The sequence below is a fragment of the Pelophylax lessonae genome (genome assembly GCF_965119305.1).
Source record: "Pelophylax lessonae genome assembly, chromosome: 7".
Classification (NCBI taxonomy): Eukaryota; Metazoa; Chordata; class Amphibia; order Anura; family Ranidae; genus Pelophylax; species Pelophylax lessonae.
Window position 1 is genome coordinate 30,824,551 of NC_138774.1, and position 23,870 is coordinate 30,848,420.

General features: G+C 46.1%; 1 protein-coding gene across 2 annotated transcripts in view; it reads right to left on the reverse strand.

Moving 5' to 3' along the window:
- EXO1 (exonuclease 1) overlaps positions 1-23,870 on the reverse strand; it is a 66,241-nt gene that overhangs the window by 40,505 nt on the left and 1,866 nt on the right. The window contains exons 2-4 of one of the 2 annotated variants that reach the window (XM_082262562.1): positions 20,671-20,902; positions 17,385-17,504; positions 15,663-15,786 (exon numbers count right to left, since the gene is read on the reverse strand). In XM_082262562.1, the coding sequence (XP_082118688.1) occupies positions 15,663-15,786; positions 17,385-17,504; positions 20,671-20,831 (405 nt within the window). In that variant the 5' untranslated portion in view covers positions 20,832-20,902. Of the gene's footprint in view, positions 1-15,662; positions 15,787-17,384; positions 17,525-20,670; positions 20,903-23,870 lie in introns of those variants that run through there. The other variant, XM_082262563.1, reaches the window with a different exon arrangement.

Below are 23,870 nucleotides of genomic sequence, written 5' to 3' on the forward strand. Positions count from 1 at the left end.
AATCATAGCCCATCTGTACAATGTGATTAGCTCTGACCAATTGTAAAAAGAAAAAAAAAATCGGTCCTGCGAGCAACCTTGAGGTTCTAGATTAATGGGCTATCTGCTGCAGACACTCCACTTCTCATAACAGTGTAAATAATTTAAATAAATAAATAGTGCCGCGCAAATATACAAATAATCATATACTGCACTATGTGAATCAAAGCATTAAAATCCAAAAAACAGTGAATGGTATATAACATTAACCACTTTACCACCGGAGGATTTTGCTGTCTTACGTCCAGGCCACTTTTTGCGATTCGGCGCTGTGCGAATTTAACTGACAATTGCGCGGTCGTGCGACTCTGTACCCAAACAAAATTTACGTCCTTTTTTTCCCACAAACAGAGCTTTCTTTTGGTGGTATTTGATCACCTGTGCGCTTTTAACTTTTTGAGCTATAAACAAAAAAAGAGCGACAATTTTGAAAAAATAACAGTATTTTTAACATTTTTTTATATGAAATTCCCCCCCCAAAAAATGTAAAAATCAAATTTTTTTTAAATTTTTGGCCAATTTGTTTTCTGCTACCTATGTTTGGTAAAAAAAAAAATCACGATAAGCGTATTTTGATTGGTTTGCGCAAAAGTTATTGCGTTTACTAACTACGGGAAAGATTTCTGTCATTTTCGGTGTTTTTTTTTAACGCGTAATGGCGGCGATCTGCGATTTTTTTTTGCGGGACTGCGACATTGCAGCAGACAGTAATCAGTGCTATAAATATGCACTGTTACTGTAAAAATGACACTGGCAGGGAAGGGGTTAATTTTAATGGAGAGGGAGGGGTTAATGTATGCCTGGTGCTTACTGACGTGTGGGGGGGGGGGGGGGGGGGAGGTGACTATGTGACACAAGGACAGATCAGATGTTCAGCTATGCTGAACACTCCGATCTGTCCCTCCCTGTCACTTAGGAGATCCGCCCGCTCTGTTTACACAGGTGAGCGGATCTCCTCACTCGATTCCCCGATGATCGGGGAAGAGTGGCAGCGATCGCCGCCGCTCCTCCCCTGGCCCGACTCCCGCTGTGACTGAAAACAGCGGGAGCGCGCCTCCGGCGGCGCGCGAGCGCCGCCTACAGGGGGAGGAGTCCAGAGACGTAGGTCTACGTCGCTGGACGGGAACGAGCCCACATTGCTGCAGTAGCAGCAATGTGACTGGAGGTAAAGTGGTTAAAGTGCCAGTAGTGCCAATAAATTAATATGATTCCATAAAAGAGGAAAAGATAAAAAAAAGAGTCCAGTGTAAAATAGTGAATAGCCGTGCTGAAGACTTATAAATAAATATAGTCCAAACAATCATAAAGTGATCTGTGCTCCCAAAGAAGAGTGACCAGAGTGTCACAGTGGACAGCCAGCTGAGGAAGAAACGTGGTCCCTGTGTCGTCACGCGTAGGGGAGGGGCAAGGACGGACGGGAGCGTTACACCGCTGTTTGGTGAGACTGTCAGCTACCAACGCACGATGCGACTACAAGGCGGCGCTGAACGGTCTCTCCCGCTATACCACCACGATTTCTACCATCTCTTGATGCGATTGTTTATGTGCATGATATGCACCCACAAGTGTGAGTGAGACCATTTATCTTTTACTTAATAAAGACCGTTTTTGAAGGATTTCATGCACTATTGCAAGTTTTTCTATTTTCATATTATGCTGCATTGAGTGACACTACAAGCCAGGTTTCAGTACTGTGGATGAGAGGAGCCCTAAGGATATGGATGGATGGATGGATGGATGGATGATCTATAGGATCTTTTTACCCATGCATTCTTTATAAAGATCTGAGGTGAGCACCCATTCACAAGGGGGTGCACGGCTGGCTGTCCACCTTGCCACTCTGGTCACTCCTCTTTGGGAACACAGATCACTTTATAATTGTTTGGACTATATTTATTTATTAGTCTTCAGCACGGCTATTCACTATTTTACACTGGACTCTATCTTTTTCCTCTTTTATGGAATCAAATTAATTTATTGGCACTACTGGCACTTTAATGTTATATACCATTCACTGTTTTTTGGATTTTAATGCTTTGATGCACATAGTGCAGTATATGATTATTTGTATATTTGCGCAGCACTATTTATTTATTTAAAAGCTCTGACTAATTACAGCTCATCACAAAACAAACTGAATTAATTGATTTAATTCAGTAAAATGCTTGCATATAGCAATGCAATTGAGCGCTTTATGCGAATATGTGTTTAAAAAAAAAAAAAAAAAATACTGATCACTTCCCTAGAGTAGTACAATGTCACTATGTTAACAATATATTGCTCTGGTCAGAGTGTGTGTAAAAAAAAAAAAAAAAGTGATTTTTTTATTTTCTTTGTACTTTAACCAGTGTCCCTGATCAACACCACACCCATTACATGATGACGCTGTACTGCACTGGTGACAGTATGTAAAATTTATTTTACATATTTTATTTTTTTACTTTATTTTTCAAAAACATTTGGGGAAAAAAATAAATAAAAAAAAGACAAAAAAAACTCGCCATGCCTCTTACGAAATGTTTTGGACTGTCAAAGGGGTAATTGAGGAGGGGGGGGGGATATTTGTACTGTCCTGAATTTTTGGGCTAAGAAAAGAGATAAGTAGTCAGTACATCAGGACTGATTGATTGGCAGATACAGTATCTCACAAAAGTGAGTACACCCCCACATTTTTGTAAATATTTTATTATATCTTTTCATGTGACAACACTGAAGAAATGACACTTTGCTACAATGTAAAGTAGTGAGTGTACAGCTTGTATAACAGTGTAAATTTGCTGTCCCCTCAAAATAACTCACACAGCCATTAATGTCTAAACCACTGGCAACAAAAGTGAGTACACTCCTAAGTGAAAATGTCCAAATTGGGCCCAATTAGTAATTTTCCCTCCCCGGTGTCATGTGACTCATTAGTGTTAGGCTCAGCGAAGGATTGATCCACCGATCCCCCGCTGAGCAGGCAGATGACAGCTCCGTCTCCACTCTGTGTGCGGAGACGGAGGTGTCAGATCCTCGCTGTCCCCTATGGGGGAATCGGATGAGAACGGACCGCCTGTCCGTTCTCATCTGATCCAATTCGCCAGATGGATGGAAAAACTGAATTTTTGTAAAATCTTACCGTAAAATTCCTTTCTCCGAGTCCTCCGACAGTCGCCGCATCCTCTAAGTCATCACTATTGGGTATTGACTTCCGCTCCACAGGAGTAGCTAGGCATAAGACTTCGTCAAAAGAACAAAAGCATTTACTATAGACACAACCATGGGGGCTGTCCCACTGGTCAATACCCTCCTGCAACTCAGTTTGGTAGCATAGCAGTAGGTAATAAGAACACAACCCCAAAAGAGGGGCGGGGGCAGCGACTGTCGGAGGACTCAGAGAAAGGAATTTTACAGGTAAGATTTTACAAAAATTTTGTTTTCTCTTAAGTCCTCCGACAGTCGCCGCCTCCTCTAAGTCATCACTATTGGGATGTCCCAAAGCAGTGTAGACATGAGGGGTGGGAGACGCAAGGCGAAAAGGCAACGCAGTACCCACATCAGAGAAAGGAACCTTACCAGCACAGTAAGGGAACCACTGGGCAACAGAAAAAAAAACAAGGTTCAACAGGAGCAACAGCCCAGGAAAGCAAATACCAACAGCCAGGGACCCACAAAAAAACAAGGGTCCTTCATGGCACTGCCGCACTGAGAACCTTGCAGCCAAAGGAGGCATCAGCTGATGCCAGAACATCTACCTAATAGAATTTGGAAAAGGTGTGCACCGACGACCAAGTCGCAGCCTTGCACACCTGGGACACTGAGGCACGATGCCAATAGGCCCAGGACGCACTCAAAGATCTGGTAGAGTGCGCCTTAACAGGGAACGGTGGAACCCATTCCTTCAAAGCATAAGCCTGTTCAATGGTCTGTCTGATCCATTTGGCAATAGTCGCTGCAGACGCAGCCATGCCCTTCCGAGGTCCCTCAGGAAGGACAAAGAGGGAATCCGATTTACGAAAGGATTCAGTGGACGACAGGTAAACCCTGATCGCCCTGACAACATCCAAGGAATGCAATGCAACCTCCTTAGGATGCTTCGGCTTTGCACAGAGCGAAGGCAAAACAATGTCCTCATTAAGGTGGAACTCAGAGACCAAGTGATCGCCACTAAAAAAGCAACTTTCTTAGACAGCAGAGGTAACGATATCTCCCGGATGTTTTCAAAGGGAGAACGCTGTAATGCGGACAGAACTAAGTTCAAGTCCCATGGAGGTAAAGGCTCCCTCCGGGGAGGGGCCAAATGTCGCACACCTTGAATAAAGGTGCGAATCAAGGAATGAGACGCCACAGGGCGTTGGAAAAGAATAGCCAGTGCAGATACCTGGCCCTTTATCGTGGCCAGCGCCAGTCCACACCAGTCTGGAGAAAAGCCAACACTCTCGACACCGAGTACAAGTGAGGGGAGAACCCCCTGGACTCACACCAGGCGAAATAAGCTTTCTAGGTACGGTAATAGATTTTACCAGAAGAGGTTTTCCTAGCCTTGATTAGAGTAGGAATGACCTCCGGGGAGAGACCCCTGTCTCTCAGGACCTGGGTCTCAACAGCCAGGCCGTTAAAGCCAGCGACTGTAAAGCAGGATGGAAGATCGGTCCCTGAGACAGCAGATCTTCCCGCATTGGCAGCCGCCAAGGAGGCGCCACTGCCAGGTGAACGTCGGCATACCAGGACCGGCACGGCCCTGCGAAGGAACCTGGACAACAACTGAATCGGAGGAAAGGCATACATCAGACGATACTGATGCCAAGGGGCCACCAACGCATCCGAGGCATCTGCCAGAGGATTGACGTTCTTGCCACGAACCTTTTCACCTTGTGGTTTAGCCGAGACGCGAACAGATCCATGTCCGGGGATCCCCACTTCGCACACAGCATTTGGAAGACCTCCGGGTGCAGGGACCATTCCCCCTGGTCCAGGGTCTGGCGGCTCAGATAGTCGGCCTGCCAATTATCCACACCCGGAATGTGAACTGCTGAAATCGCCGGGACATGAGTCTCGGCCCAAGCCAGAATGTCGGTCACCTCCCGGGCAGCCCGGGCACTCCTGGTGCCCCCTTGGTGGTTGATGTAAGCCACTGCGGTAGCATTGTCCGTCTGTACCCGAACAGGACGGCCCCGAAGTCGGTCCGACCACTGGAAGAGACAGAGTTTGATTGCTCTCAATTCCAAAATGTTGATCGGAAGGGAGGATTCCTCCTCCGACCAAGTGCCCTGGGCAGACAGGTTGCCCAGGACTCCACCCCAGCCCGACAGGCTGGCATCCATGGTAATCACTGTCCACAGTAACAGACGGAAGGATTTGCCTTCTGACACTGCCGGGGACTGGAGCCACCACAGAAGATCCATTCTGGTCCGGCGACTCAAAGAGACACTCAGATCCAAGGACTGAGGTAGTCTGTCCCACCTGGCCAGGATCTCCGCTTGAAGAGACCTTGTGTGAAACTCAGCGAAGGGTATCGCCTCGAAGGCAGATACCATCAACCCTAGGGACCGCATGCAGGTGACTAGGATGGTTTGTCCCAGAGGGACCTGATCTCGTCCTGTAAGGTCCGGAGCTTGTCCTCCGCCAAGAACACCTTTGCCTGAGCAGAGTCCAGGATCATTCCCAGATAGGGAAGACAAACCGAAGGAGACAAGGACGACTTCTGTACGTTGATGGTCCATCCGAACTCCTGGAGCGTCTGTACCGTGGTGGACAGATCGCGCAGTAGGTTCTGGCTGACACTCGATCTTAAGAGGGGATCGTCCAGATACCCCAAGACCACAATGCCCTGTGCCCTGAGCAGGCCCAAAACAGGCGCCAACACTTTGGTAAAGACCCTTGGAGCCGAAGCGAGACCGAAAGGTAACGCCACAAACTGATAGTGGTCCTCCGCGATAGCGAACCGAAGGTACCTCTGGTGACCCTCAAAAATGGGGATGTGTAGGTACGCATTCTTCAGGTCTATAGAGGCCAGGAATTCCCCTGGGCTCAGGGAGGCCACCGCCGAGCGGAGAGATTCCATACGGAACTTCCGAACGCGCACAAAGCGGTTCAGCGCTTTCAGGTCCAGAATAGGACGTACCTTGGCCTCCTTTCTGGGCACAGTGAACAGATTGGAATAAAACCCCCGAAACCTGTCCCGATGAGGCACCGGGACAATCACTCCCTGGGTAAGGAGGTCCTGCACCGCTTGATGCAGGTCCTGCAGACGCCCTGGGGTCAAATGAAGATTTGAGGGAAAAAAATCTGTCCGCCGGCCGGAATTCGGAGCAGCCAAGGTTGGAGGAAACCGCGCAAACATCCCCCCACCCCAGAAATGGGTGAGGGCGCCCCTTCAGGCATAGTCGGATTGACTCGTCGCACCGGCATTGCCGGACTTCTGCTTGCCCGCCCAGGGCTTCTTCTGGCTACCTTGGCCCTTGAAGGGCTTGCCCTTGGTTTGATTCCTAAAGGCACGAAAGGATCCTTGAATGGGTCGAGGCGCGGAACCCCGCTTGCCACAAAAGGACTTGTTCTTCGGGTTCTGGGGCAGCATTGTGCTCTTGCCCCCCCCGTGACGCCTTTTACCAAGGTATCCAACGCCTCACCAAAAAGGCGAGAACCTGCATAGGGAAAATCAGCAACTGTCTTCCATGATGTCTGGTCAGCCAACCAGCTCTTCAGCCAGATCAGTCGACGGTTAAGCACCGCAACACTCGACAGGCGTGCGGCCAGAGGGGCCTCATTTAAGGCCGCATCGCACAAATACATGACTCCTTGGTGAATTTGATCCACCATAGCCAGCGTGGCAGGTGGGGCAGAATCAGACGCGAGGTTGCGTCTAAGCACCTTAGTCCAATCCGCCACCGCCTGAGCCACCAGGACGGACGAGAAAATAGGTTTGAGCAAGGAACCCGCCACCGTGTAGGAATGGCGGGCAAGAGACTCCAACCTCCTATCCTTGGGATCCCGGAACACCGGGGTGTCCTCAGTGGGAATAAAGGTAGCCTTGTTTAAGATGGCCACAGTGTGATCCACCTGTGGAGGCACACACCAGCGCGTGTCCGTAGCCAGCGCAAAGGGATAAAGCAGTTTAAAACGATTAGGTACCATGAATGGACGTTTTAAATTGTGCCACAGTTCATTCACAGTGTAATAAAATTCAGCGGGGCAGGGAAAAACCTGCGCCGACTTGCGGGTCCTATGTGTACCAAACGATGACACAATGCCCGGAGGAGTGGGCTCATCCTCCAAATGTAGTGTCTCTTTCACAGAAGAGACCAACTCATCCATAGTTGCGCGTTCTTCAGGCGACCCCGGGGGAGAATCATCAACCACCTCCGCCTCCCCTACAGACCCCAGTGGGTCCAGGGATGAGCGAGACCCTGAAAAGGGCACGCCCGCCACATCACCATCTGAATCAGAGGAGATAGATAATCTAGGCCTTTTCCTAGCAGCTCGTTCAGCCATCAGCACCTCCATTTTGGACACTAAAGACGCCACTACGGTGGTCAAATCAGGTATAACAGGGGGTACAGCAGGACTGGGGTCCCCCACCAGGGCTGGAGGGAATTTGCTGTCCCGAGATTCCATTGCCCAAGTTACAGTAAAAAAAGTACAAGAAAAGGTACTGGCCCTTTAAGATCGCTGCGGAGTGCGCAGCCCACCGCTATATGCACAGTGAACACAGACCCCCAAAAGGAGACAAAACTGAGCCAGGAAGGACAAAACAAGGAGCTATGGAAGAGAAAGTCTGCAGAGCCCCCACAGAGTGTTACCACATTGATCGCTGCTTCAAAGGAAAAGGAAGTGAGGTCATCAGAGGCTGAACTATAAGCTGCAAGACCCAGGGAAAATGGCTGCCCATAGAACTGAATGGGAGGCTTCAGCAAGATGGCCGCCGAACATGTGCTCGGAACGATCGTTCTGCCACACACAAGATGGCGCCAAAACAGCATGTAGTTAAGCCCACAGTGAAGCCAGACATGCTTGCCCATACCTAAAATGGTGGACCGCGCGTTTTTTTACCCGCTGCGGCCACCACACACACAGTCTGCACCCCCAAAACACTGCAGTGACACAGGGGAAGGGGCCCCCAAAACCACACAGCACCGCAGCGCATGTAAAAAGGAGACCCCCGCAGGGATCGCATCAGGGAGCCCCACACAGGCACAGACATGGGGAATACACAGCAACACAGGACTGCCACCCCAGACAGAGGCCCCACACAGAAAGTACTTACCTGTACCGGGCGGCGTGGGGTGCCTTTATGAACGGAAAGCCGCTGTCCTCATCTGACAGGGAGTGCCATTAGCCAAGGACAGGACACTGCAGCACCGCAGATGTGTCCAGTGAGGTAGCCACCTCACAGGCTGCATCCCTGCTGCGAGCAGGGATGCTTTGTTCATGATGCCAGGACGAACACATGGCTGAACGCTCGATGGCGGGCTGGGGGTCCCTCTGACCCTCTGCCCTGGGGAACCAGGGAGGTCAGTCCGATTCCCAGCTCCGCAAGAATCCATCTGCATCCGAAGGTCCGACTAAAAACTAAAAGCTGACAAAATAAACAGCTAGTAAAATCAAAGAAAAAAAAAAAACTGACATTTTCAAAGAAAATCAAAGAAAAAAAAGATTAGAAAGGCTGAGACTGTAGCCCCAGCACAGGGAAGCCTAACTACTCCTGACGCTAGGCAGAAACAAACTGAGTTGGGAGGGATCACTGCAGGGGGGTATTGACCAGTGGGAAAGCCCCCATGGGTGGGTCTATGCTAAATGCTTTTGTTCTTTTGACTAAGTCTTATGCCTAGCTACTCCTGCGGAGCGGAAGTCAATACCCAATAGTGATGACTTAGAGGAGGCGGCGACTGTCGGAGGACGTAAGAGAAAAATGGATTTTTGTAAAATCTTACCGTAAAATCCTTTTCTCTTAGCTCATCGACAGACGTAGTCCTCGGTGATACACCACCTTCGGGTTATGTTACCTCCGCAGGAGCAGGACTAGACAGGAAATTAAAAAGCTCTGGCCACACCCTAGGGGCAGTCCCAGAGGGTATATCCTCTCTCTCTCTGCCTCAGCAAATCAGTTATGTGAAAAAGCAGTGCTTAGAGAATTTAACCCAACCCAACTCCAAAACAGAGGGGCGGGGACTACGTCTGTCGATGAGCTAAGAGAAAAGGATTTTACGGTAAGATTTTACAAAAATCCATTTTTCTCTAGCGCTCATCGACAGACGTAGTCCTCGGTGATACACCACCTTCGGGACATCCCAGAGCAGTATCACAACTGAGGGGTGGGAAAATGGAAATCAAATCCCAATCTAGAAGGCCCAACCGGTGCCAACTAGAAGTTTACAATGCTCATCCTTAATGATGAGACTCAACAAAAAAATTTTCAAACAGAAAAAAACCCTCGAGGTAGACCACCGGTCTCCTCAAATTGCGGCCTGCAAAACCTTGCGGCCAAATGAGGCATCCGCCGATGCCGTCACATCAATTTTATAGAATTTTGTAAAGGTATGTACCGACGACCAGGTGGCCGCCTTACATACCTGGACCACTGACGCCTGATGGCGAAAGGCCCAGGAAGTACTGAGCGCTCGAGTGGAGTGCGCCCTAACAGGGAACGGAGGACTCTGACCCTTAATAGAATAAGCCTGTACCGTTTGTCTAATCCATTTGGCAATGGTTGCGGCAGATGCAGGCAAACCCTTTCTGGGGCCATCCGTGATCACAAAAAGTGAATCCGTCTTACGGAATGATTCCGTAGCTTTCAGGTATACCCTGATTGCCCGAACCACATCTAAGGAATGCAACGCATGTTCCCGATGATGCTTGGGCTGAGGACACAAGGAAGGTAGTACAATATCTTCATTCAGATGAAAATCTGAAACCACCTTAGGAAGAAAAGATGGCTTAGGATGAAGTACTACCTTATCCCTATGAATCACTAGGTATGGGGACTGGCATGATAATGCAGCCAGTTCTGACACCCTGCGAGCAGAAGTAATAGCCACCAAGAAGGCCACCTTTTGGGATAAAGTAAGCAAGGGAATCTCCCTGATGTTTTCAAAAGGAGGTTTCTGTAGAACCGACAAAACCAAATTAAGATCCCAGGGCGGTAAGGGCGCGCGGACTGGAGGAGCCAGGTGCCGCACCCCCTGGATGAAATTCCGCACCAAGGATTAGGTAGCTAACGGCTTCTGAAAGAAGATTGCTAATGCTGAAACTTGACCCTTGATGGTGCTCAAGGCTAGCTTCTGCTCAACCCCTTGTTGCAAAAAGGCCAATATTCGAGACAACGAATAGGTACGTGGAGGAAATCCTAAAGATTCGCACCACGCAATATAAGTCTTCCATGTGTGATAATAGACTTTGCTGGAAGTCGCTTTCCTTGCTTTAATAAGGGTAGGAATGACAGAAGTAGACAAACCTCTGTCCTTCAGTACTTGGGTCTCAATGGCCAGGCCATTAAAACCAGCGACTGTAAAGCACGAAGGTAACTTGGTCCTAGAGACCACAGACACTCCCTGAGACGAAGTTCCCACGGAACGTCTGCGACTAGCATGTCCAAGTCGGCCAGGCCGGCTTGAGGAGGCCAGCCTAGAATTTCTAGGACCACTGGCGCTGATAGGATCTGAACCAGGCGTCCCTAGAGCTATCTGGCCCCGACCATCCGAGAAAGTCTGGTCGTTTTCTGTTTCCACACATTTATCAGATACCTGATAGTTATCAGGAAGGGTGATCTTTTCTGGTTGAACCTCAGGGACCGAAGTCACCCGACTAGAGGCTACTTGGCCTATCTGGTCAACCAGATCCGATTCCTGTGAGGTATCGGGACTAATCTTAGGAAAGGGTAAAGGAAAAGATCTATTCAGGGAACGGTAACTACCGCTTCCTGTGGTACTTAAATGTTGGAAGGGAAGAATCGCACCGGTAGTAGTGGTAGATGCTCGATCTGATGTCCTGAATACCGGTGAAAACGTCCCCCCACCCTGAAACCGGGTGGGGGCGCACCTTCAGGCTGTGTACTCCTTTGCTTCGGGTCTGGCTGGGTTGGTCCTCTGCTTGTCCGACCAGCCCTTCTTGAATCCTCCTGGAGGAGTCTTGCCTTTCCCGCTAGTACCAGCCGGGCGCCCTTTATGGGCGGTAAAGAAAGGTCCTCGCTTGTTGCGAGGTCCCTTAGCTTTTGCAGCCTGTGGCAAGAAAGTGCTCTTGCCCCCAGTGGCATCCTTAATGATTTCATCTAGGTTGGCCCCAAATAGACGATTCCCCTGAAAAGGGAGATTGGTCAAGGTCTTTTTGGAACCTAGGTCAGCTGACCAGCATTTTAACCACAGCACACGTCTGAGGATCACTGCTAACTTAGATGCATGCCCTAATAAGGGAGTTGTGTCCAAGGCTGCGTCACAGATAAACCGTAGCCCTTGTATGATCTGTTCCATCAAATCAGATGTCTCCTGGGGAATATCTTTTCCCCTAAGATCTTGGCGTACCATTTTCGCCCATTCCGTAAGTGTCTGGGAAACTAGACCAATAACAATTACTGGTCTAAATGCTGACCCTATCAGAGAAAAGATAGTGCGGGACTCTGCTTCTATCTTTCGATCCACCGGATCCTTAAAGGACGAAGTGTCCTCCACTGGAATAACCGTGGCTTTATTCAGCCTGGAAATAGGCGGATCCACGACTGGTGGTACCGTCCATTTCTTAATGATGGATTCCTCAAACGGATAGCGTCTAGCAATACGCTTGGAAATAGTAAAGGTACGTTTAGAATGCTCCCATTCTCCTTTAATCTGATTACCAAAACATTTAGGTACCGGAAAAGCCTTCGCCATCTTGATGGGCTTATTAGTACCGAAAGGCCTCTCTGTTTCAGTTGCCTCTGCCGGTAAAGCCTCAAGTTTTAAGGTTTCTTGCACTGCCACAACTAGTGCGTCCACCAATGCTTCTTCCTGAATTATAGCAGGAGAAGAAGCGTCCTCCTCACTGTCTGAGGGGGCTTTACCTGGGATAACAGCCCTTGCAGAGGAACCTGCAACTGCCGTGACCATCTCTGAATCTGAGTCAGAGGTGTCAGATGGTATAGGGGTAGGCGGGGGTCGCTTCCTTGACCCCCGTCCCTGACAGGCCGCCTCCACCCGAGCCACCATAGACTCCAAAATTGCTGTAAATGATTCTATACTCTGTGCACCGGCGGGTCCCGAGGCCCCCTCGAGGGAAACAGGTGGGGGAATATGTGTGGCAGGGTCCATGATAACTCCAGTTACTACCTGGATGATATAATTCAAAAGAAAAAAACTTTTTTTTTTTTTTTTTTTTTTTTTTTTCTGACCCCCAGCGCCACAAAAAGCCCCTTAGTGTTACCTGCTAGGGATCCCTATCGATCGAGAGAGAGAGAGATAGACCCCCAGGCTCACCACTTGATGCTCAGAGTTAAACTGCAACAGCTTACAGCGCTGTCTTGACAAACAGGAAGTCTTTTGGCTGGCTGCCCAGGAAGAAGGGAGGCGGCTCCGCCCCTCTGCACGCCTTCCGGCGCCTCCCCCAAGCTCCACGAGGTGTAGGATCACCTCAAACATGGCCGCCCCCATGCTGGAGACACGAGGCTACGCCAAAATGGCGGCTCGTGCGATCCAGCAAAAAAAATGGCGGCGGCCTAAACTGAATAGCGGTGTGCTGCAGGGCACACAACACTCTCTCTGCATGGGGATATGGCGTGGTTGGCGGTACCGGCCCTGGCGGACCGCGTGGCCGTTCGGGAGGCCTGCTATTAGCTGGAGATCTGATTTGGAAGGCAGTCTACATGTCCGTGGCTTCTGACTGGTAGGTAGCTTATACTTAACCCATAAGATTCCCAGAATGCCACAGATTACATCTTTAAAACATGTATACAATAGATTTTTAGCTCCCAAACCAAGCCTCCTGGCTTTTTGCACACATAAAATCACACTCAAAGTAGGAGGATTTGTGACATGTTATAGGATAGAAAGAACTCTTTCTTACCATACAGAGAGGGGCCCGCGTTCACCACAAAACCCGTCAGGGGAAAAGGGGGAACATACTACTCACCATACCGGAACCAGGCGGGCACCAACTCCTGACAGTACCCCTCTCCACCGGGGCGGGAGGGCTGTCGACCGATACGGACGCCGTGACTCATGGTCTTTGGCGTTTCAGCGAGACGTTTAACTCGCGGGTTCAGTCCTTTTAATGGGACTTTGTCGCGGCCGACCCAGCGCGGAGCTATGGCCTGCACGCGCTCGTAGGCTGAACTGGGGTGACCACCGGATCTCAACATCCAGCCCGTCGCCCAGTTCAGCTTTCTTGCTTGAAGATCTCACAGGAACACTGGAGAAAAAAAAAAAAGCTGTCTAAAAATCCTTTTAGAAAAAAATTCTTGCCAGGACCTAAGATCCCAGCAAGGTATCTAGGTCCTTACTCCTAACTAGACAGAAAATAACTGATTTGCTGAGGCAGAGAGAGAGAGGATATACCCTCTGGGACTGCCCCTAGGGTGTGGCCAGAGCTTTTTAATTTCCTGTCTAGTCCTGCTCCTGCGGAGGTAACATAACCCGAAGGTGGTGTATCACCGAGGACTACGTCTGTCGATGAGCGCTAGAGAAATAAGGGTTTCCATCCATCCGGATTTGACAGACAGGATCGGATGGGATGTCAGCGGACATGTCTCTGCTGACATCCGCTGCCCCATAGAGATGCATGGGGCATCTGTTCAGATCCGCCTGAAAAACTAACAGGAGGATCTAAACGGTCTGCATGTGTGAAAGGGGCCTTACAAGGTCTAAGGTGTGAATGGGGAGCAGGTGTGCTAAATTTGGTGTTATCGCTCTCACTCTCTCATACTGGTCACTGGAAGGTCAACATGACATCTCATGGCAAAGAACTCTGAGGATCTGAAAAAGAATTGTTGCTCTACATAAAGATGGCCTAGGCTAGAAGAAGATTGCCAAGACCCTGAAACTGAGCTGCAGCACGGTGGCCAAGGCCATACAGTGGTTTAACAGGACAGATTCCACTCAGAACAGGCCTCGCCATGGTCGACCAAATTAGTTGAATGCAGGTGCTCAGCGTTATATCCAGAGGTTATCTTTAGGAAATAGACGTATGAGTGCTGCCAGCATTGCTGCAGAGGTTGAAGGGGAGGGGGGTCAGCCTGTCAGTGCACAGACCATACGCTGCACACTGCATCAAATTGGTTTGCATGGCTGTTGTCCCAGAAGAAAACCTCTTCTAAAGATGATGCACAAGAAAGACAGCAAACAGTTTGCTGAAGAAAAGCAGACCAAGGACATGGAATACTGAAACTATGTAATGTGGTCTGATGAGACCAAGATAAAATTATTTGATTCAGATGGTGTCAAGCGTGTGTGGCGGCAACCAGGTGAGGAGTACAAAGACAAGTGTGTCTTGTCTACAGTCAAGCATGGTGGTGGGAGTGTCATGGTCTGGGGCTGCATGAGTGCTGCCGGCACTGGGGAGCTACAGTTCATTGAGGGAACCATGAATGCCAACATGTACTGTGACATACTGAAGCAGAGCATGATCCCCTCCCTTCAGAGACTGGGCCGCAGGGCAGTATTCTAACATGATAGCGACCCCAAACACCTCCAAGAAGCCCACTGCCTTGCTAAAGAAGCTGAGGGTAAAGGTGATGGACTGGCCAAGCATATCTCCAGACCTAAACCCTATTGAAAATCTGTGGGGCATCCTCAAACAGAAGGTGGAGGAGCGCAAGGTTTCTAACATCCACCAGCTCCGTGATGTCATGATGGAGGAGTGGAAGAGGACTCCAGTGACAACCTGTGAAGCTCTGGTGAACTCCATGCCCAAGAGGGCTAAGGCAGTGCTGGAAAATAATGGTGGCCACACAAAATATTGACACTTTGGGCCCAATATTGACATTTTGAGGGGTGTACTCACTTTTGTTGCCAGCAGTTTAGACATTAATGGCTGTGTGTTGAGTTATTTTGAGGGGACAGGAAATTTACACTGTTATACAAGCTGTACACTCACTACTTTATATTGTAGCAAAGCGTCATTTCTTCAGTGCTGTCACATGAAAAGATAGAATAAAATATTTACAAAAATGTGAGGGGTGTACTCATTTTTTGTGAGATACTGTATATACACCATAGTTTGTGGACTCTAAGTTTCCTAAAGACTAAAAAAATATACACTGATTTGGGTTATTTTCACCAAAGATGTGTAGCAGAATATTTTTTGGCCTAAATTTATGAGGATTATTTGCTAAATTTTATAATAGTAAAAAGAAAAACATTTTCAAAATCTTGGGTCTTTTTTTTCTCCATTTATTTACCAAAAAAAAAAAACCCAGCAGTGAAAAAAATACCACCAAAATAAAGCGCTAGAAGTGTGAAGAAAAAGATAAAAATGTTGTATGGGTACAGCGTTGCATGACCGTGTAATTGTCATTCAAAGTGTGACAGCGCTGAAAGCTGAAAATTGGCCTGGAAAAGAAGGGGGTAAAAGTGGTCGGTACTGAAGTGGTTAAACACAGATTATGTAATGACTGATCTTAGCAGTTTCCTGGCGGGTGAAACGAGTCGGGTGCACCGCTTCAGCTGTGAACTCACTAGACTTACTTTTAGAACTCGATGAGCCATTTCAGAGGTGATGTTAACGGAGCGTGAAAAGCAATCTCTGGCTTCGGACAGCTTGCCTTCTCTCAGCAGCTGCTTCCCTTTCTGTAAATTTGCCTGCCGCTTCCTGCAAATCACACCGATCGTTTTATTGCATTTTCAACATAAACCAAAATTTTAATCTGTGATTTTTCTTCAATTCCCATAGAAAAAAAAAAAAAAAGTTTTTTTTTTATCACTTTAACGCATTCTTTGCATTAACCGCTTAAGGACTTGCCTCGCGTACATATACTGCGGCAGGGCGGCCCTAAAGTGCACTATCACGTACCTGATCTTCTTCGGCTCTGGGGCCCGCAATGTCCCCTGGGAAACCAGCGATCGTTCATAGAGAGGCAGAGCGGAGGTCTGCCAATGTAAACAAGGCAGAGCGGAGGTCTGCCAGAGAGGAAAAAGGAGATCTCGCGTTTCTACTAAGCAGAAACACGGATCTCTGTTTTCCTTTAGTCAAAGCACCTCCCCCACAGTTAGAAAACACTCGCAGGGAACACATTTAACCCTTTGATTGCACCTGGTGCTAACCCCTTCCCTGCCAGTGTCATTAGTACAGTGACAGTGCAATTTTTTTTTTTTTTAGCGCCGATTACTGTATTAGGGTCACTGGTCCCCAAAAAGTGTCAGTGTCAGATTTGTCTGCCGCAATGTTACAATCCTGCAAAAAAAAAAAAAAAAAAAAATGCTGATTGCGCCATTACTAGTAAAATTTAAAAAAAGAAAAATGATAAAAAGTCACTAAATCTATCCCGCCGTATGTAGACATTTAATCTTTTGCGCAAACCAATCAATATACGCTTACTGGGATTTTTTTATTTTAACCAAACACATGCGGCAGAATACATATTGGTCTAAAAAGATAAGGAATTTTTTTTTTTTTTTTACTGGATGTGTTTTATAGCAGAAAGTAAAAATAAATATACACATATATACACACACATATACATTATATATACACACATATACATTATATATACACACACACACACACACACACACACACACACACATTTTTTTTTCCCAAAATTGTTAATTTTCTTTGTTTTTAGCGCAAAAAAAAAAAAAAAATAAAAGCAGAAGTGATCAAATATCAAAATCAAAAATGGGGTAAAACTTTCCGGAGCTGAAGTGGTTAAGGTGAAAAAAATAACATGAGCTGCATTTGTCCCCCTCCCCTTTCTTATATTCACTTGAGCCGATCCAGCGATGTGCATGAGAGCAGCGGCTCTCCCGGCTCTGTGCCACCTCACTGCACAGATTGATAGCAGTGGGAGCCATTGGCTCCTGTTGCCGCCAATCAAATGCTGTGATTGGTGCTCTCTCCTCATTGGCTGTGATTGACAGCAGTGGGAGCCAATGGCGCCCGCTACTGTGTCTCAGCCAATGAGGAGAGAAGGACTCGGGACAGGCGAGGCTCCCATGCACATTGCTGGAAGAGGGGGCTCAGGTAAGTATTAGTGGGCTGTGGGGGGGGGGGGGGGGGGAGAGCATACAGAAGGTTTTTTACCTTCGTGCATAGAATGCACTTTCAGCTTTTACAACCACTTTAATCACAATGCAGTACTATCATACAATAGTCACATGGTAAATAACTAAATAAGAGGAGCGCTTTATAAGGAATAGTAACAAATGTAAATATTGTGTGCAGACAATTCCATCCCTTAGGTGACTCACTCTCGTCTTGCTCTTTCCACGTCTTTCTTCGAAGGTAAAGTGCATCCATCAAACACCAGTATGGGGGTGACACCGTGTGACAAAAGCATGTGCACAAACTTCATGCAATAGGTGACATACCTGCAACGAAAGCGACATCACTGATTGGAATGAACATTGGATGCAGAATAGATCAAAAACACTGCAGGCAAAAAAAACTACCTAGGAAAAGAAAATCAACAGCAAGCAGTTTCCAATGATTGCAAATGAATTACAACAGCAGCAGATTCGGTGTGTGTGTGCAAATCAAAACCCATTAACTGCAGACACGCCGGGTGCTGTCTGAGTACCCCGACACATTCAAGCCAACCCCAGGGAAAAGGATTTTTTTTTTTTTTTAAATTGTGTTGCACACATTGAAATTGCAGTTTCTATATCGTGCTCTGCGCACAATCTTACTGCAAGAATAGGATATTTGGATGCCAAAACAGAGATACACTTGCAAAAGGGGAAGGGGGGACAGTAAAGTCTGCAGGTAAGCCACGTTTTTAACGCCTCTCAAATTCTCCCCTTTGGCTGCTGAGCGATTATCGGGGAAGCCAATATATCGGAAAGTGCTTGTACCGGAGTGATGCCTGCAGCTAGAGACATCACCCCGGTACCGGTGTCCATAGCCGAGGGTCGGCTGTCTTGTAATGACAACCGAGGCAGCTGAGAAGTCCTCCCCCTCCCGCGGCTCGCCCGGGTCTCCAATCCCACCGGGAGACCCGGGCAACCAGCCTGCACGGCCGCCGAAGACCCGATCAAAGCCGCATTAGGCTCTGATCAGGTCTCCATGTAAAAACCCGGAAGTGAGGTCATGACATCACTTCCGGGTACACGGCGCCAAATTAAAAAAAAACTCAAATTCAAACTTGGCGTCTTGAATGCTTTTAAGCGCAAAGGAGGGATTTGGGGTCTTTTAGACCCCCAGATCCCTCCAAAAGAGTACCTGTCAAATAAAAAAATAAAATAAAAATGTTTTTAAATGTACAAAAATATGGGCCAATAGCGGCTGATACGGATACACAATGACCAAAATATCCGTATCAGCAATGAAAAAAACTATACTGGTCGATCCCTACTGCTTAGGTAGCAGCTGGGGGTGTACACATTCCGTGGCACCGTGCTTTGTGGCAGGAATTATATCCCTTGTGGCGCTTGGCAGCGCACACCGAGCAGAACCTATTCAAGTGAACGAGGGACATGGGAGCCTATGGGTGACATCACTGTTTACAGGCATCCCCAGCAGTTGTCAAGCACTCTCTCCTCTCCCCTGCAGCAGCCTTTGACTGATAAAGGGGATTACATGACCGAAGCGGGCTGAGAAAAGTTAAGTATTAGAAATCGATAGATATCGTTGTTTTAATGTTGATACCTATACTGATATTTTGGTAATCGGGTATAGGCCGATATTTTCAGACATGTACAAAAACTTTTATTTTTTTTTTTTTTTGACAGGTACTCGTGGAGGGATCTGGGGGTCTAAAAAAGACCCCAAACCCCTCCTCGCCACTGAAAAGCATTCAAAACGCCAAGTTTGGCTGTTTTGAATGCTGTCAGCTTTTTTAATTTGGTGCCGAGTACCCGGAAGTGATGTCATGACATCACTTCCGGGTTTTTACATGGAGACCCGATCAGAGCCGAATGCGGCTTTGATTGGGTGTTCGGCGGCCATGCAGGCTGGTTGCCCGGGTCTCCCGGTGGGACGGGAGACTCGGACGAGCCACGGAAGGCGGCGGGAGAGGGGGGGGACGTCCCCTCCCACTCCTTGTAATGACAGCCAAGCGGCTTCTCGGTTGTCATTACAAGACAGCCGACCGTCAGCTATGGACACCGGTACGGTGGCGATACCTCTAGCTGCAGGCATCACTCCAGTACAAGCACTTTCCCGAAATATCGACAATATCGGTAACCTCAGAGGCCGATTCTGATATATCGGGGAAAGTGCATATCGGCCTCCAATATATCGGTGGTGCCGATAATCGGTCGATCCCTAGTAAGTATATACAGAATATCTTTTTTACATGCATATTTTTAGCACTGATTACTGTAGTAATGTCACTGGTCCCCCAAAAGTTTCAAATATGTCAGTTAGGGGTCCGCCGCAATGTTGTAGTCCCGCTAAAAATCACAGATCGCCGCCATTACTAGTAAAAAATAAACAAATAAAAATTACATAAATCTTTCCCCTAATTTGTACACGCGATAACTTTTTTGCAAACCATTTAAAATACGCTTATTGCGATTGTTACCAAAAATATGTAGCAGAATACAAATTGGCCTAAAAGGATTAAAAATTTTATTTTTTTAATTTTTTTGGGGGGGGGAGGGGGGGGGAATGTTATATAGCAGAATGTGAAAAATATTGTTTGTTTTTCAGAAATGTCGCGCTCTTTATGTTTATAGGGCAAAAAAAAAAAAAAAAAAAGGTGATCAAATACCACTAAAAGAAAGCTCTATTCGTGGGAAAAAAGAACATCAATTTTATTTTGGTACAGCGTCGCATGACCGCAAAATTTTCCGTTAAATGAATGCAGTGCCAAATCGCAAAAAAAATGGCCTGCTTAAATTCAGGTACTTGCATTGAAAATACATTTAACAAAGTATTAACCTCCCTGGCGGTAGGATTCTTTTGGATTTTAGGTGCTGAAAGTGGTACCATTATTTTGCATGCAATTCTTGTGAATGAGCAGCCCAAACCAACTGTATACATTATATATATATATATATATATATATTATATACATACATACATACATACATACATACACACACGGTTTGGGATGCTCATTCACAAGAATTATATATATATATATATATATATATATATATAAAAAGTACAGTAAAACTGCAGGAAAGGGCACTGGGGGCAATGTAATGTGAATTTTTTTTTTTATTTTGAATGGTATCAGTGTGTTTGGTGTGTTTTACATTTGAATTTGCCGCCGGTTCCACCTCCACCCCGGCGACGTGACGTCCGCCGGGGCTCGCAGACGATCGGGAGGAAGCTCCGCCTCCGCATACCGCCAGCATTCTTCGCTGGATTCAGGAGAAAAGGTAAGTAAAACCTCTACCAGGATCCAGCGATCTTCCTAGCGGTACCCCGAGTGTGGCTCGGGGTTACCGCTTTTGGCTCTAAATCTAACCCCGAGTCACGCTCTGGAATACCGCTAGGAAGGTTAATAAATCAAAAGTTGCATTATTTTGGTGTCTTTTATATCTGTTTGGAGTTCAGTTTTAACCAAAAAGCACAGCATGAACTTACTGGTCAGTGGGTTCTCCTTTAGCCAGCTTCTCCGCACAGGCGAAAGCTCCTTTATGAAGCCAGCAGTAGGTGTCCACCGCCACAGTCTGTCCCTTGTACTGATTCACATGGATGGGTTCTGATGCCTCTTTGAGGAACTGTAGAAGACCCTGAATACCCATGATGGCAGAAGAACGACTGGAGGAGCGCTGAATCAAGACCAATTCGTTGTGTAGGAATCTTCCAGAGTAACCTGCATGAGATAAAGTTATATGACATATCTTCTCCACCAATCAATGCAACATACTGTCAGGCTTATTTGGGGAGGTTAAATTTAAAACTAGAAATGAAATGTTATATTTTGTTCTGTATAGAAATATGAAGCAATGACATCCATTTTTGTTAGGTTACTGAAAGGTTAAATATCCTTTAACAAGAAGTGCCTATTAAACAGGTTTATACAGACATGCTGTGTTGACCTAAGGTAATAAATAAATAGCCTGTTAATTGTCTTTAGATAAAGTCTAAGACCCTATACAAAGGTAATCTTATCTGTGTGGGAATCCTAAACCTTAGTCAGGATTTTCTGTGCTTAAAGCCATTTAAAAATAGGATTTACAGATAATATTTTACATATAAGATTATAATATAACAATGAAGTATATAACTAACATACATAGATATGTAGAAAACTGTTATATATTATAATTGTTGCATCCTTGCTAAAAGAAAGTTAAACTGATTTTGATGACTCATCATTACATGTCAGGAAAGATAGACTTCATGTTAGTCCTTTGTAAGTAAGAAAGCATCATAAAATGTTGTTTAACCTTGCTAGGCTCTAGGAAGTCTGAGATGGTAAGCTCTTTGTCAATACAAGGTTCAAAGTTTATTTTTAGGCAAATAATGCCGTCATACTGAACCTAAGAGCAATGCAATATTGCCATCTCTGGTGACTGACTGCTACTAGTTGAAGTCTTAGGTTAAAAAGTAAAATCCAATACATCTAAATAAGAAATATTAAATATTAAAATGGCGTTGCCAGATTTAATCTTTATTTAGATACATGATGATATTAAATGGACATGTAATAGATGAGAGCATGGTTACTTTTTATGTTATTTTATGATACTCTTAAAAATATGGAGATATCATTTAGTTTTAATATCCATATACTGGTTGACCAAGGAGGTGTCACCCAATGACATCACCAGTTAATGAATAAGATGTTCCAACCAATGGGGATCATGTTACTCCCTCTGGGTTTAACTTATGGTAATTTTAATAGACCTTTGTTCTATACCATATAAAAAGGCAACCCCAGATGAGAGAGGGACACATCACACATGACATTTGCCCAACATACATCACACATACAATACACACGCTACTACAGCTATGCATAGACTCATCTATACAGACTCCATTTTGCTCCATCATGTATCTGAAACTTTGAGGGACGCCAAACGAAACTCCTCCCTAATTGACCGCCATCTTGGAAAGGCAGCCATCTTAAGGACTCTGGTAAAGACCATTCTAAGCTAGCAGCCATTTTAAATATGGTAAATATGCCTTGCTAATTATTTGATTATTATTCAATATTGTTTATGTACTTCCTTAAATGTTTTACATTGCATATTCAAGGGTAACGAGAGTATAATCCCAGCCGTATAAACCATATGTAGATTTTTCTCTAAAAAGCTGATTTTTGTTTTTATAACATTTTTATTAATATCAGATTTAGCGCATATTGGAGTATTAGTCTCACGTTTTGCATAGCCTATTCTCGCTTCATCTACAGTGGAGTGACTATCAGACTGTGCATTGCGCAGACAATTGTGGTCTGATTATATAGAACATTCATTTATGGTTTATACTATACCTGGAGAAAACGTAATCTTGCTTTATTTTTACTTTCATTATTGAGCTACACATCACATTGCATTTATTGTTTGAAGTTTATGTAAAGTTCTCTTTTTGTGTCATCTCAAGTTTGATCATTTATCGTGATTACATGTCTCGTGAATAAATATCTTCTATATTCCATACTGTAGACTGTTTTCACTAAGATTGGTATACGCTTTTAAAAAGAAATTAATCAATAAAAATAATTCGCTACATATTGATTTGTGGAAATAAGTGGAGATTCTCCTTCCGCACAGATCTTTGCTTATTGACATAAATAGACACTGTTATATTCAGAGCAGAATAAACATTCTGACATAATGGAGGCGGCCCAGCGAGATATTATTAATTTCTGACATAATAGAGGCGGCCCAGCGAGATATTATTAATTTCTGACAATACTTAGAATATCCAAATCCTATCATAGCAGATAAGCCATTGAGCATCCAGGAAGCATCAGACAGGACATGTCCTTAAAGGCCAATTCCAACATACCAAGTTTTAGGTTACACCCAAATTGGTGTTAAAAAAATAAAATAAAAATGGTTAATGGTTTTACTTTAGGGCAGCCTCCCTCAACCTTAACATAGAGGACCCCTTGAAAAAAAAAAAAAAAAAAAAAACCCCATTATGATGGATCCATCTTCTTCCTAGCTGTTGTTGGACTGGCTGCAGAGGGAGAGGATGGAGACAGGTTGGAATTCATAACTACACTTGGGAAGCCCCTAGCAACATGGGCTGGCTGTGGTTTCCTCAGGAACTGACCCCCACTGTGCATGCGGAAGCTCTCACAGCGCTCTATGAGTGGTCCTGCAGTTTCCTGGTACATGTGGGGTGTCCAAGAAGGCTGCAGGAGGGTGAGGGGGTGGTGCAAAAGACATTATACTCATCTAGAAGAGTGTTGCAAAAGTCGGCGCAGATACCAAGATCCATGCCTCTTTGCTTTCCTCCTGCCACTGCTTGTACAAGTAAAGTGCTCAATCTCAGAGCCAAGACAGCTCAGAGCCAAGACAATCTGCCGTTGTGATGGGTCCGTCGCCTTCCTAGCTGTTGTTGGAGGGAGGAATGGGGACAAGTCCAAACTCATAACTACACTTGGGAAGCCCCTAGCAAGATGGGGTAAAGTACTACATGTACTGTACACCTTCGGGAGCAGAACGACGTAAACAAATGCCATAGTAGATCTTTAATATGGTCACTAGGAATGAGCTCAGGCATGGAGTCCACACCAGCCTGAGCTATTCAACCAGGAAGTTGTCAAAACAAACAGCCAATCATAGGTGGTGGAGGTGTACCCCACCCATACAGAAATACGT